Raw genomic sequence first — 12968 nt, forward strand, 5'->3', positions numbered from 1 at the left:
TACACTAAACAAGCCTCACAAGAACAAGACATATATGTGAAGAAACAGGGAAAGGATATAGACAATCAGGTAATGCAAGGGAGATGCAAAAACACATGCATAAAATCATAAGCAATACAGGCAAATATATTACCTGTAGTCACATAAATAGGTAGGGAGACTCCCTCCTTGATTGTTACTTGTTTCACCCCTACACAGAATATGGTTGATTCCATAGGGTACATGAATATATATTGGTGAAAAGAAGAAGCAAATAAATAATATATATAAATTAAATATAGCAGAAAGCAATGAAGCAGGAAAATATATTAATACAAACACACAGTGTGAAGAAATAATAAGTTTGTTTAAAAGATTGAATGATTTAAATGAGTATGAACTGAAAAACATAAATATATAAATAGAGATATATGAATGGCAACAGCATTGGGGAGGAACATACATGAAGATAAATATAGATAGAAGAATGCTGTTATTCTAATGAAGGGTTTGTTATGCTTGAGTAGAACATTTTAGGGAAGAAAACATATTTCTAAGAACAAGTGCATAATCATTTTTGTTTTTTAATCGTGAAAAGTCATGGCACATGTTTAAGGATATATTCAGTTAAAAATAAGTGCCACATACGAAAGCTAAAAGGAAAAGGCCTAAAGCATGTTGTTATGGTTTTTGTTGTAGTTTTGGGAATATTAAATTTTCACCTTTCTCCACAAATATTTAAAACCAAACCTCACAGCCTTTGCAAGTAATCTGAGAATTGCTGAGAGAGAATAGCTGAGAGCTGCAGAGCAAAACAAGCATTTGGCAGAGTTGGTTTTGAGGGGAAGGAGAAGCTATGAAGAACCATGAATACAAGTAAAGCAAGTAAGAGCTAAAGTGACGGAAATGTCTATTCTTCTAACCTGTGATCGCAGAGGAACTTCGGATGGTCTCCATCGTCTCTTCTGATGAGCCACTCCCTGAAGGACGGGTGGTAGAACATGCGATAGTTATCTCGTCTCGGGCACAGGAACTCGGAGATCAGCTTGAGACGCTGATGGTACTCCTCCCACTGCATGTAGTCTTTGGTCAAACCGGCATTGGCACCCTAAAAATGGAAACGGGCATTTCTCATCTTGTAATACATTGCATAGGATAAGACTACTGAAAATTATATTGATGTGGATGTGGATGGTCACTCATTTCACTTACACTTTCCAAAAACAAGTATGGGCCTAAGGATAAGCCATTCTTGTAGAATGTGCTCACAGGAAAGCATGTTCTTGTAAAACAGTGTCAAAATCACTGAAGAAGCCACTCTGATAAAAGAAGACTAAATATACAAATAAAGGATTAAGCACCTAAATGTAGGGGACCTGAAAGTTCTGCAAAAGGAACTTGGACACAGAGGATGGAAGCCTTACCAACAGGCACTATAAGCATATCTTTTCTTTATTTACTGAGCCTACAAACATTGTCTATGATTGTCTATGTTTTACCCTCTACAGAATGTGATATATTTATCATGGTATTAGAAGGCATACTGAAAACAAGAGCTACTAAAGAATTGATTGGAGATGAGGGGCTGAATACATTGAATGTGTTGCATTTCACTTTTTCATTAGCATTTCATTTGCATCCCCCCCCCCGCCCCGGCTATTTGATCGAATCCGTTCACGCATATGACATTATAGCATATTTAAAAAAATTATTGCATGTGTCAATGCCAAGCGTTCTACATCCAGTTTGTCCAGCTCTAAAATCTATCTTCTTTTACGTTCTCACCTGAAAGAGCAGTTCATCACTGAGTGGATAGAGTGAGGCCAGAGCAACGTTGAGGATCGGGGTGACCCTCTCAAAGGCTCGTATGGTAGGGAACTTGAGATTGCACTGTAGCAGGAAGATTTCAGAGAGGTTGATGGGCAGCACCTTGTAGCTTGGACTCTTCATGACAAGGTAGCCTTGCTCTATGAGATCCAAGGTCAGCTTCAGGTACAGGAAGCAGCCCCGGCTAAGCGATTGCAGGTGACTTCTGAACTTGGAGATCATGGACTGCTCCACTTTCCCATTCAGGGATACATTAGTCCTCAACGTGTTGCTCAACTGCAACCTGTGGCTGATGTACAGCTCTGCATCCTTCTGGATGAACTCCGAGTTGGACACCTTGTCCAGAGATATCCTCTGGATGGGCATCATCTTGGTGAGTTCTGCAAACGAGCTTCGGACAGAGATGACCAGCTTCAGCCACTGTGGGAAGCGGGTCATGTGACGCGCTAGGAACGAGGCGATGGTGTCCCCATAGTCGGATTTGTGAAACTCTGCATCACTGAGGCCATCGACGAGTATGAGGCAATTGTCCATTGGTATCTTTCCCTGAGCTTTGAGGAGACTGAGTGGTTCCAGGATCCCCTTGATGAAGGCATCGCTGGAGTTCTGGGTGCACTCTCGCAAGGTGAGGTGGGTCTGTAGCTGGGGTTCATTGAGAAGCATCTCACGATAAACGCTGAGACACTGGGAGAGCTGGGCGGCCATGTTGTGGATGAACTCCGGAACAAGACAGGTGATGCTGTTGTCAGCCTAGAATGGAAGAGAACAAGGTATAATTGTCATCCGAACCGCTTTTACTCACCCAAAGTGTACATTAACTCACAACCACCTTTTCATTTTTCTTGGTTACTTATTTAACAAAATATACATAACAATTCTAAAAAGGATCAAAACATTGAACCCACCTGACAAACATGGAAAGCAACTACTTGTGAAGCTAGAGACATGAGGGACTGTTCAGACTGCTGCCTTGCTCTCGTCATAGTACCACTGCTGTTGTATACGTTGCTCTGAGAAGTAGTGTTTGACACATCAGAATTACCTAAAAGGAAAAAAAGAAAGGATGATCAACACCATAATAGGCACTTGTTTGATCCATAAACTTTGACATCAATGGGTATACACAATTTCGTAATCCAGTCTGAACCAAAATGCCTTAATCCAATACATATGAATTTATACAATTCTAGATATATAGTAAGATAAATGAGACAGTTCTTTCCACTTGAAAATGCGATTGAACAACACAAATAACCTTGTTATGCTTAGCTTATGAATCCACTGACCAAACATCATTATGCACTTTACAGCATTGTCCCTAGTAAAGTATTTTATTTCCTTATAACTGGAAATGAGTAATAATCTATTTTCAACTGTCATTATCATCAGCACTTACCCGCTACAGAGACATGAATATTGCTGTTGATAAGCAGAGTACCGAGTGTACTAAGAGACACCATCTTGGCGATGATTGAAGTCTTTCCCATGCCTACATCCCCCAGGATCCCTAGTCCCTTCAACTTGGCCGCTAGGGTGGGGTCCTTGCCCAAGCAACGCTCCATCTCTGGGAAGAGCCACTCCCTGCCGACGAAGGCAGACTTCTGGCTGAAGCCTGGTATCTCGAAGGTCATAGGGCGCAGGAGCAGGTGCGTCGGCTTTAACGCCTGCATGCGAGCTGAATTGATGGAATATGTTCTTTTAATAAGCATTTCATTCATAAGTAATTGATTATAAAACGATGATACATGCACGTTTTAATAAATACTCCATCTTATGTACGAATATACCATTTCAACAACAGAAATTTGTCTACTTTGTTGATTTGATATAGACCAAAAGAAGTATCAAATTACATAATCCTCCGACTGCCTTAATACACTGATTAGATATTGTGTCTTATAAATGGAAGATTAAATCATTGGAATGTACCCAATGACAGCTGATTTGCTATTTTTTTAATCACTTTCTGATATATTGGTAATATTTTAATGATTTATGATGAATAAGTTCCAAAATTCATTAATCTAATAATTGAATGAATGAGGCTGTAATTGTACTTATAATTTTTTGCATTTGTGTCGCATGCTATCATGGCCTGGTCCCACCTTTCCAATAAAATTTACCTTAATTTGTAAAATGGCTCCCTGGAATTTGTGTGACATTACGTGGTGTTTGAGGTCCCATCACACCAATAATGCTATTCAATGAACCTACACCAGGTTATGTCTACATGTCTCATAACTCAAACAGTGAGACCGTGTCTTTAATCAAAGAAATACACACTTGCTGCCTAATCACAAGTGCTCCTTCTTCAAATCTGTAGTTCACAAAAACCAAGAAACACTAGAAAAGTAAAGTCCTTTTGTAATACCCCGCCACCGCTATCACCACAACAGCTTGATGTAGATATTGAATATCTGAATACAGCATTCTATTCCCTATACCAACAAAAAAACACTGCAAAATATCTATTACAACTATAACAGCACCAATCTTGCGGCTAAGAATGAAGGAATAACAAATATGTGAGAGCAAATACGACAAGAATAGCTGATGTGAAAAATGAAAAAAGGCTGGTACTTTGTGGCATTTCAAATCATATGGTTGTCTTACCCAAAACAGAGATAGAGATTAGTTTCTCAGATAAAAGTGAAGATAAAAGTTTGCAAATTGTGATAGATGCACCGCAAACCATATGTTTATGAAGCCAAAGTGAGTTTTAGCAGAAGTGGATTGAAACTGGACATGAAAAAGCACCCATTATAATAAATAAAAGTGATGGCATTGTCAGGTTGCTGACGGCGCTTCTTTAAAGGCCTGCTCCTTCTGCGGAACGCTTGCACTTCACTATGTTGAAGAAACTGTGTTCTTTATACAGATTACGCTGTGCAGAGAAGGTGCCTTCTGGTATCCTGACGACGCCATACTTTCAGTAATTCTGAGCAAGTACCATATTTCTTAGTCAAGGATTAAACCATAGTACCAATTTTTGACTCCATATAAACCTACTTTTTTGTGTATGGATATTGTTGCTAATGGTTTGACCTGGGCCTATCATAGCTCTCTGTACATATACTATGGCCTACATCCTTGTTCAAGGATTTCTTCTTTAGAATACTTGATTGCTACCTTTAAAATCTGGACTGAGCTTATTGCCATTCTCCTTGTCTCTTAGTGACCTCCTAGTGAAAGTGCGTCGACCTTGAAGCAATGACATGTCATCTGTGGCCTCTGGGCTGGAAGCAGAGGTTGCTATGGAAACCAAACACCATGGGGAGGGCAAAGTAAAATCAAGTGGAAAATTGGAATGCTAGAAAGTGTAGGAACAGTGATCAAGAAAGATCAAAGCATACAAATTTGGAATGCTGACGGTGAAAAATATTGATCATGAAAGATGAAATATTGATCTCATGCACATCAGAAATGTTTTAATGTTATCATGCTGTACATTAAAACTGGCAAAGTTGAGAAATAAAGTGACATATCCCATATTCCGCTTTAAAAATCTTTCATCTAAATTCAATGTTAAAACAAAAAATCAGCAAGAGTTTATTTTTGTTCTGAACAATATAGAATAGTGCAACATGCAACATGAAACAAATTTTTCCACCAAGATTTCTTTTTTGGTATAGAGATATATGCTGAAACCATAGTTGGAGCAATTTGATTTAGGTATAACACATATTTTCAGAAGATTCCAGCTGGATTTATCTTGAGCGTTTATTAACAGGTTAATTTGTCTACGGTATTTCTCCAGGTATATGTATGTGCAAGTTGTGCAATTGAGTCTTTTAAAACTGTATTTTTCAAGAACAAAAAAACTGAAGACATTTCTTGAAGATATAACTGTAAAAAGTGTTTAGTGCACAATGTAGTGAATAGGCACATGACTGAAATGCTGGCAATGAAAAATGTCTGCTAAAGCAAAAAACTATGCACAAACTTCTAAATCAAAAGACACACAACACTTAGCACTTCATGCTCACAGTGCTGCAACTAAAAACAAAAATGAAGAAAGGTGAGAAAAAAAATATGGCTGCCAATCACACTTGCATATGTGCTGCACAAGAACAAGGTGAAAGATGAATTACTCACTTGATGCAGAGCGTAACCTTGCCTGCGAGACGAGAGTGCCACGCCCACTCAGGTGTACCTCTTGATTGGTGAAATTCACCCTCTCAGACACCACAATGGGATCCTGCTTCTCTCCTGATGAACTCTCCTGCGACCTCTCACCTTCGCCTATGACCTCTGATCCCTGACCTGAACTGTCGGTTGTCTTGGTCCTCTTATCACCGGGTGCCATTGAGAGTTGACCATTGGGTAAGGATTGTTGAGTGGTCAGTTTGGCTTGTGCTTGTTTGGTCAGGTTTTGACGTGGATGGGGATTGGTTTGAGTCTTGGGATTGGTCCTTGGTGCCTGTCCTAGTCTAAACTGTTTGCCTACAAAGGTTTGAGAGGATGTAAGACTTATTTTGATATACTCTGAAAATAAGATCATTTGAAAATAAATCGTTTCCTAATACCAGGTTTGCAGATATCAAGATTTTGGAAAACTGGTGTATATCTCACAGCCTACAACTTTCCAACCTTGTCAAAAAGGAAGAAAAGTCATGGACACAAATTAAATATGAAATTTTCTGCACTTACTAGCGTTACAGGGATATTGTAAGAATGCAAGTACATTTTGACTTGATAGTTTTACTTCGGTATTCATGTCAATGGTATTGATGTTTGACGGATGGTGCTCACATTATATGAAATTTTACTTCATTGTCATAGAGTTTTTTTAATCAAACAATTATACTGGCAACAATGTAGGTACTTTCCCCGACCTAAACTTGATCTATTAGGGGTATTAATGGATTTAAATGGAACTTGTTTATGTGGAGATACAAGAAAAATGATGGCATAAATTACCTTCTATGTTGGCCATCACATCCCTTGGACTTGTAGGAGTTGGTGGGGCCTGCATAGATGACATGTCATAACCTTCCATAGAGGACACGCTCGTGAACGATGTATCTCCTACTGAAGATGTAGTACTATTGAAGGAAATATTACTAGTATCATTGGCAGAGGAATCAAGGGAAGCTCCACGCTGATGACTAGTGTTCAAGATCTTTCTAGGGTGGGCCATCTTTGGCTTGATCATGTCCACGCTCTGTTGGCGCATATGACTTGACACAGGCTTGTTCACATTGTTTGTACTTCTTCCATTAGAGTCATTGGGTCCGCCCATAAAAGGTTTCTGCATGTTTGGTGCAGTGTTGCCATTGGTGACTGCTTCACCAGGTCTACCTTTCACACCACCCTCTAGTAACTGTTGGAGTCTGTTCTCCAGGCTAGGGCCTCCTTCGTTACCTGGGCTCTGATAGCTGGCAGGACGACCCTGAGAACCTGTCTTCGGTGCTTGGCCTCTGTTGTTCTGCTTGCTGCGGGACTCTAATGTACTGGCACGCACGCCTGCAACCAGGCCAGTTCTGTTGTGGTTTGTACCATTGGCATAGCCAGTACCAGACTTCTGTTCTTGTGGCCTTTGAGAAGGATTGTCTGAAGGAAGCTTTCCTACTCTATCTTGCATTCCTGGCAATGGTGGTGGTTCAGAGTGCTGCTGCTGTGGGTCGGCCCTGTTCTTCCGCGATGCATTGGTCGGTATCGATTGCACGGTTGCAAATCTTTGGTCCGTCACCGTTTGAGTTTTGCCCTGAACAACTCCATTCCCATGAGCCTGTTGTGGCTGCTGATGTTGTTGCTGCTGCTGTTGTTGTTGTTGCTGATTGAATCTCTGCTGTTGCTGCCATACATTCTGCTGCATATGATGCATTTGATGATGCTGTTGAAGCTGCTGCATTTGCTGCTTCTGCTGGAGGTACATTTGTTGATGAGTTTGCTGCATTTTCAGCTGATACTGCTGTTGTTGCATGTGCATTTGATGCATTTGCTGCTGCTGTTGTAGTTGCTGTATCTGTATTTGGTTTCTTGTATGTGGTACTTGTTGCATTGGCACCTGTGGTGCTCCCTGAGATGGTACATTAGTCATTTGTTGTATATGTTTTCCACTAACAGCAGCAGTTCCTTCATTCAATCCTGCTCCAGAACCTTTCCGCTCAGATCCCCTCCCACTCCCCCTACCGGTTTGAGTAAAACCAGTCTGAGGATTCTTCCCCCTACCACTGCCTTTCCTACTATGATTGAAACCCGCAGGTGGATTTCCCCCACGTCCACTCCCGCGTCCTGTCTGGTTAAAGCCAGGCTGAGGCGGCTGCTGATTATAGCTGATCTGGTTATCGTTAGGATGACGAGGGACCTTTGAAAGAGGTTCCCCATCACCATCTTGAGTTCTTCCAGGATGTCCTGGTATGACTACCATTCCTCCCAGCATTGGATGTCTATTTTGCTGCGGTTGGGTAACGCCATGTGCCATGTCCTTGCCCTGCATCATCTTTGCCTTGTGAGCATCCCCCTCTGCGGTCACACCAGGTCTAAGGGATGGATTAATGTTTTCTTGGTTGGGGTCTGGAAGCACATTCCTGGGGGGCTGGGGTTGTCTGGGAGGGGGAAGCTCTGGAGGCTCGGGACCGGTAGGAGGGGGTGGTGGTCCTGTCCGAGGGCCTTGGCTGAAGAGGAACCCCAGTCTGTTGATAAGAGCTTCTGCAGCCTCAGAAGGAGCTGGTGGAGGGGTGCTGGTGTCTCCTGTTGATATCACAACAATAGAAACATTTTTAAACCCCTCGAAGGAATCACAAATATCTCATAAAATCAAAAACATATTTATTGAAACAAAGTATTAATACATGCATAAGATATATAAATATTGCAAGATGAGAGGTTCAATATATGTTATAGTTCAGGAGTGAAGATGAAACAAACTTAAGGAGAAATATGAATATATATGAAAGATAGCAAACAAAAAGAGAGACGTCTCCTGCACTATGAAAAAGCCTCAATATAAAGATTTAGGATTGATAGTAAAAATAAGTCAAATACAAAGTGAATGTGTTACAATGACAGCCAACTTAAAGAAAAGGTTGAGTTCTGGGGAGAGGTGAAAACTAATTTGTGAGCGTTATCATTGTATATGCAAGTGTGGAAGAACATCAGATAAAAAATGATCCCTGAAAAGCATGGCTCTTCAAATGCCTAAATAATCCAAATATGGTATGTAACATCATAAAAATCAGGACAGATTTTTATGCCACATGTTCCTGTAGTCCCATACACTGTATATATCTTTCTGTGTACAGTGCGTGTAACTTTACCAAGACTGGGCCGAATTTCTTATCATTTTGATGATTTCAGAACCTTGCAGTACACACCAAAACTTATATGCTAGATGATCAACCTTTCCTGATCGATTCCACACTGTTTCTTTCACAATGCAATCGCATGACCAGAACTCAACTTTATCTTTAAAAGAGAGGTATACTGTACCATGACATGAGTCACAGAGGCTGGCATTCTCCGGGATGTCCTCGTAGTCGGAATCGGTTCCAATGTTGGAGGCGGGAACAGAAGAGGGTGGGACAGCTGCAGGAGGAGGAGGAGGAGGAACGAAGAGTTTGGGGGGAGGGCCATCACATGACTTGCTCAAGGGTAGATCTATAATTATAGGAGTTGCAAGGGTGAAATCATAATAATGATGAAAAAGGAACAAACACAAATCATAAATAGAGAAAATGAAATCGTTGCCCGGCAGGCAGAACGACGTTAGCTCGAATTTCAGGTAAAAAATGAAGCGTCAAGCAGAAGGGCGTCAGCACTAAATCGCCTCAAACTTTTATAAACCTGACTTTATTTCCCCTAAAAAAATTGAGGCCGTGTTTTACTATTTTTTTCTTTCATTTTTTAAAAAGATTTAAACCAATTTTCTGGACGGAAAGCAGTTTAAATATAAAAAAAATCTTTAAATGCGAATAATTTGAAAATTATTTAAAGAGTCGCTTGCGAGCTAACGCCCTTCTGCCAGCCTACTGACGAAATGAGATGATTCATGCAAAGGGGTTACTACATACAAGATAAAGTTGTGGAACAAAATTGTTGCATGCACCGATCCCCTTTTGAAAGCCTAAATAAGGGTTCACTGAACCAAAAATGATTCTTGATTTGAACAAATAAACAAAACAAAATAACAGTAGGAATAAAAATGTTCAAGTCTATATAGAATAACATATATACAAAAAATGCATGTAAGAATTTAATAGCAAAATTTTCATGACAGTTACAATGATTTTATCTGTAGATATGGATCAGAAAAAAATTAAAATAAGTTACAGCATCTGAATGTATATTATAAGTACATGGATATATTGATACATAATGCAATATCGATTGACATCTACCTGGTCTACCGGTATCTTGCTTATGGATGGGGTATGATGGTATAGGAGGTGTGTTTACATGAGGATCCTCAAAGAAACGTTTGCCACGTTGACTTCCAGTGGTTGAAACTGAAAAGACAAAATGCAATAAAAGAAAATTGTAAATCATTGTTTATAATATGAAATTCTTTTAACATTTTTTTTCCAATACCAGTAATGAAAATGATAAAAATATTTGGGATGCCTAATGCCATCTGTAGAGAGTCATGGTATTATGCCAAACTTTATCTTCAACCTGGAGGTGTTGTGGTCTAGTGGATAAGTCATCAGACTGCAGATCACAAGGTATGGGGTTCAAGTCCCATCGCGGCACTAATGTCCTTTGGCAAGACGTTAATCTACATTTGCCACTTTCCACTCGGGTGTAAATGGGTGCCTGATATGCTTGAGCCCTAGTTACTTTGGTAGCTCGTCTACAACCAGGGTAATATGTGTAAAGCGCCGTGAGCATCAAAGCCTGGGGGATACCTGCGCTATATAAATATCCATTTTATTATACATTCACGGCATATTCTACCTTTGCAATCATGTGGTACAGTAGGGGTCTGAGTAACTGTAATGAAAATCAAGAGTACACTATTTGTCATAAAAAGGATGCTACCACTAAATATCTCTAGGACTGAAAAACTCTGAGCTGAAGAGGAGCGGAGAGGAAAACAGACTATTTCAACAAATCACTGTCATAGACAGCAGGAAAATTCATTACCCGCACAGTCTGATGTTATTAATAAACAAAGATTTATTTTCCTGCCTTGGAAAAGGGAGGGAACAGGGCGAATACTGCTGATGCACAGTTCACTTGTTCATGTACGATGCAAGGGGTTGCAGTACTCATACAATACAGTCCTCTGAATGACAGATTGTGATTAATAAGAAATCATTAGAAACTTAATGACCAAAATAATTGAGTTATAAATTTGGATTTTCTTCCTTCTTCTAGCTTCATGATGAAGATGGGGGATAGTCTCCACCCCATCCTTGGGGAGGGGGGGGGGGGAACAATGCTACAAGTACATGCATTCCATCGCGTGATCACAAATAACAAAGATGGTGGAGTGAGAAATGATTGCATTAGTTTCTGATGAAGGCATCAATTTTGCTCTTCAGAGCCTGTAAATACATTGTGACCGATGAAGAGGTCTTAAGCTGGGTTGATCATATTTAATCTTCAATCATCCCCAACTGATATAAAAGAGGAAAAGGCATCATGAAGGGATTTAAACCCAAGTCAAATGCCAGATATTTATAGATTTGTTATAGGGAAAGCATCTACGATATATGCAGTGTTAAGAAACTACAGTAATCTGTTTAACAAATCGTGACACAATTGCTAATAAGCGCTCTAAAAGTGGTTTAAACTATCAATTACTTTTTTCTTTCATGAAGACATCGTATATGAAAAGCTGCAAAAAGATATTTGCTCATACACATAGAATGACTAGTGATAATCACTTTCTTATTGTTTTTGTCTTTAACACAATCTTAACACATGATTAATATATTGGAAGTGCTCCTCATTAAAAAAAAAGGTCCATAAATGAAAAATATGATTCAACAGAATCATATTTGATCTGACTTCTATTCTAAATCTTTGAGGAAAAACAGATAGGAAGGGGGTACTTTAAGGTTAAATACTTGCGATAGATCATTGACATTTGATCATTTCCATATTCAAATGTCTTGATGAAACTGCACAACAATTTACTACTCTCCCAGGCAAAGGTTACTTTCAAGTAAATTGGCAATATCTCAAATAATGGCATCTATATTGCTGGCATTATGCTACTTAGGATGTTACTACAGCAACGCACTCATATTTACCCCCCTCTTTTACGTAAGCGGCCCTTCCATAAAAACGTCTAATGCATGCAATTTTCGCTGACCTGAATAACAAGGAGGACTAGGCTATATACTATTTCCCTTGGCAGCTAAAGAGGTATAGGATCCCCGATAACTATATTCATACTCTACATGCATGTAGGCTGAAGGTAAAATGTCTATCGATGTGTTCCCACTAATAAAATGTCATGGAAACAATATCAAATGTATACGATTTCCTCAAATATTAAGTTGTTACATGTTGGGTAGCTGAAAATATATGAGATAATGAAATTCTTTGTATTAATTTTTTTTTAAATCAAACTTTGGGTGTCACTGGTAAACAATATCATTGCTATATTGACCTGTACTACAGCACTTGAGGAAATATGAAGAAATCAACCTTGCAAAATCACTTCAAGAGTACAAACAGTACATTAACCAATCCATTCAAACCAATCAAAAAGATAAAATCTGTGCAAATCTAACATCTGTTTACTTTGAGCAATTTTGTACAGTGGACCTGAAACAGAAGACAAAACCAAAAGCAAATAATTTATTGATTATTGCTCTGAGCTTCCTACTATGTTTGTTTTCCAACATTTTAGAATAAAGTCATGTAGAGTTCAACCACAATAGAATCCTAGTTGAGTTCTGGGAAGAGGTGAAAAATAATTTGTGAGCGCTATCATTGTTATTATGCAAGAGTGGAAGAACATCAGAGAAAAAAAATGTTCTTTTACAATGCAATTGCACGAATGGAATCAACTTTATCTTGAAACATGTTTAACAGTAATGTTTAACATCTCAATGTTCCGTTGGAGGGGAAAGACACCAATTAAACTGGTTTCCGACTCCGGAGCATGTGTGTGAACGCATCCCACCGGATGACATCCTCAAATAGCATCCTTGGGTAGCGTTGACACAGCCAGCTAAGCTAAACCAAGCTCTGGGGAGATAAAT

The 12968-nt window shown here is 39.4% G+C and overlaps 1 protein-coding gene across 11 annotated transcripts in view; it reads right to left on the minus strand.

Moving 5' to 3' along the window:
• The window catches only part of LOC115919156 (protein TANC1-like), an 87869-nt gene that overhangs the window by 21952 nt on the left and 52949 nt on the right, over positions 1–12968 (minus strand). For 8 of the 11 annotated variants that reach the window (XR_004061728.1, XR_004061729.1, XM_030972135.1 and 5 more), the window contains exons 5-14: positions 10149–10256; positions 9241–9408; positions 6727–8502; positions 5902–6249; positions 4936–5058; positions 3203–3481; positions 2712–2848; positions 1765–2556; positions 903–1087; positions 134–190 (exon numbers count right to left, since the gene is read on the minus strand). Coding sequence is in view for 9 of the 11 variants with exons in the window: in XM_030972135.1 (XP_030827995.1) it covers positions 134–190; positions 903–1087; positions 1765–2556; positions 2712–2848; positions 3203–3481; positions 4936–5058; positions 5902–6249; positions 6727–8502; positions 9241–9408; positions 10149–10256 (3973 nt within the window). In the remaining 2 variants the exon portion in view is untranslated. The remainder of the gene's footprint in view (positions 1–133; positions 191–902; positions 1088–1764; positions 2557–2711; positions 2849–3202; positions 3482–4935; positions 5059–5901; positions 6250–6726; positions 8503–9240; positions 9409–10148; positions 10257–12968) is intronic. The other 3 variants (XM_030972143.1, XM_030972140.1, XM_030972141.1) reach the window with 2 other exon arrangements.

This window comes from Strongylocentrotus purpuratus, unplaced genomic scaffold (genome assembly GCF_000002235.5).
Source record: "Strongylocentrotus purpuratus isolate Spur 01 unplaced genomic scaffold, Spur_5.0 spur5_scaffold_6, whole genome shotgun sequence".
NCBI classification, from domain to species: domain Eukaryota; kingdom Metazoa; phylum Echinodermata; class Echinoidea; order Camarodonta; family Strongylocentrotidae; genus Strongylocentrotus; species Strongylocentrotus purpuratus.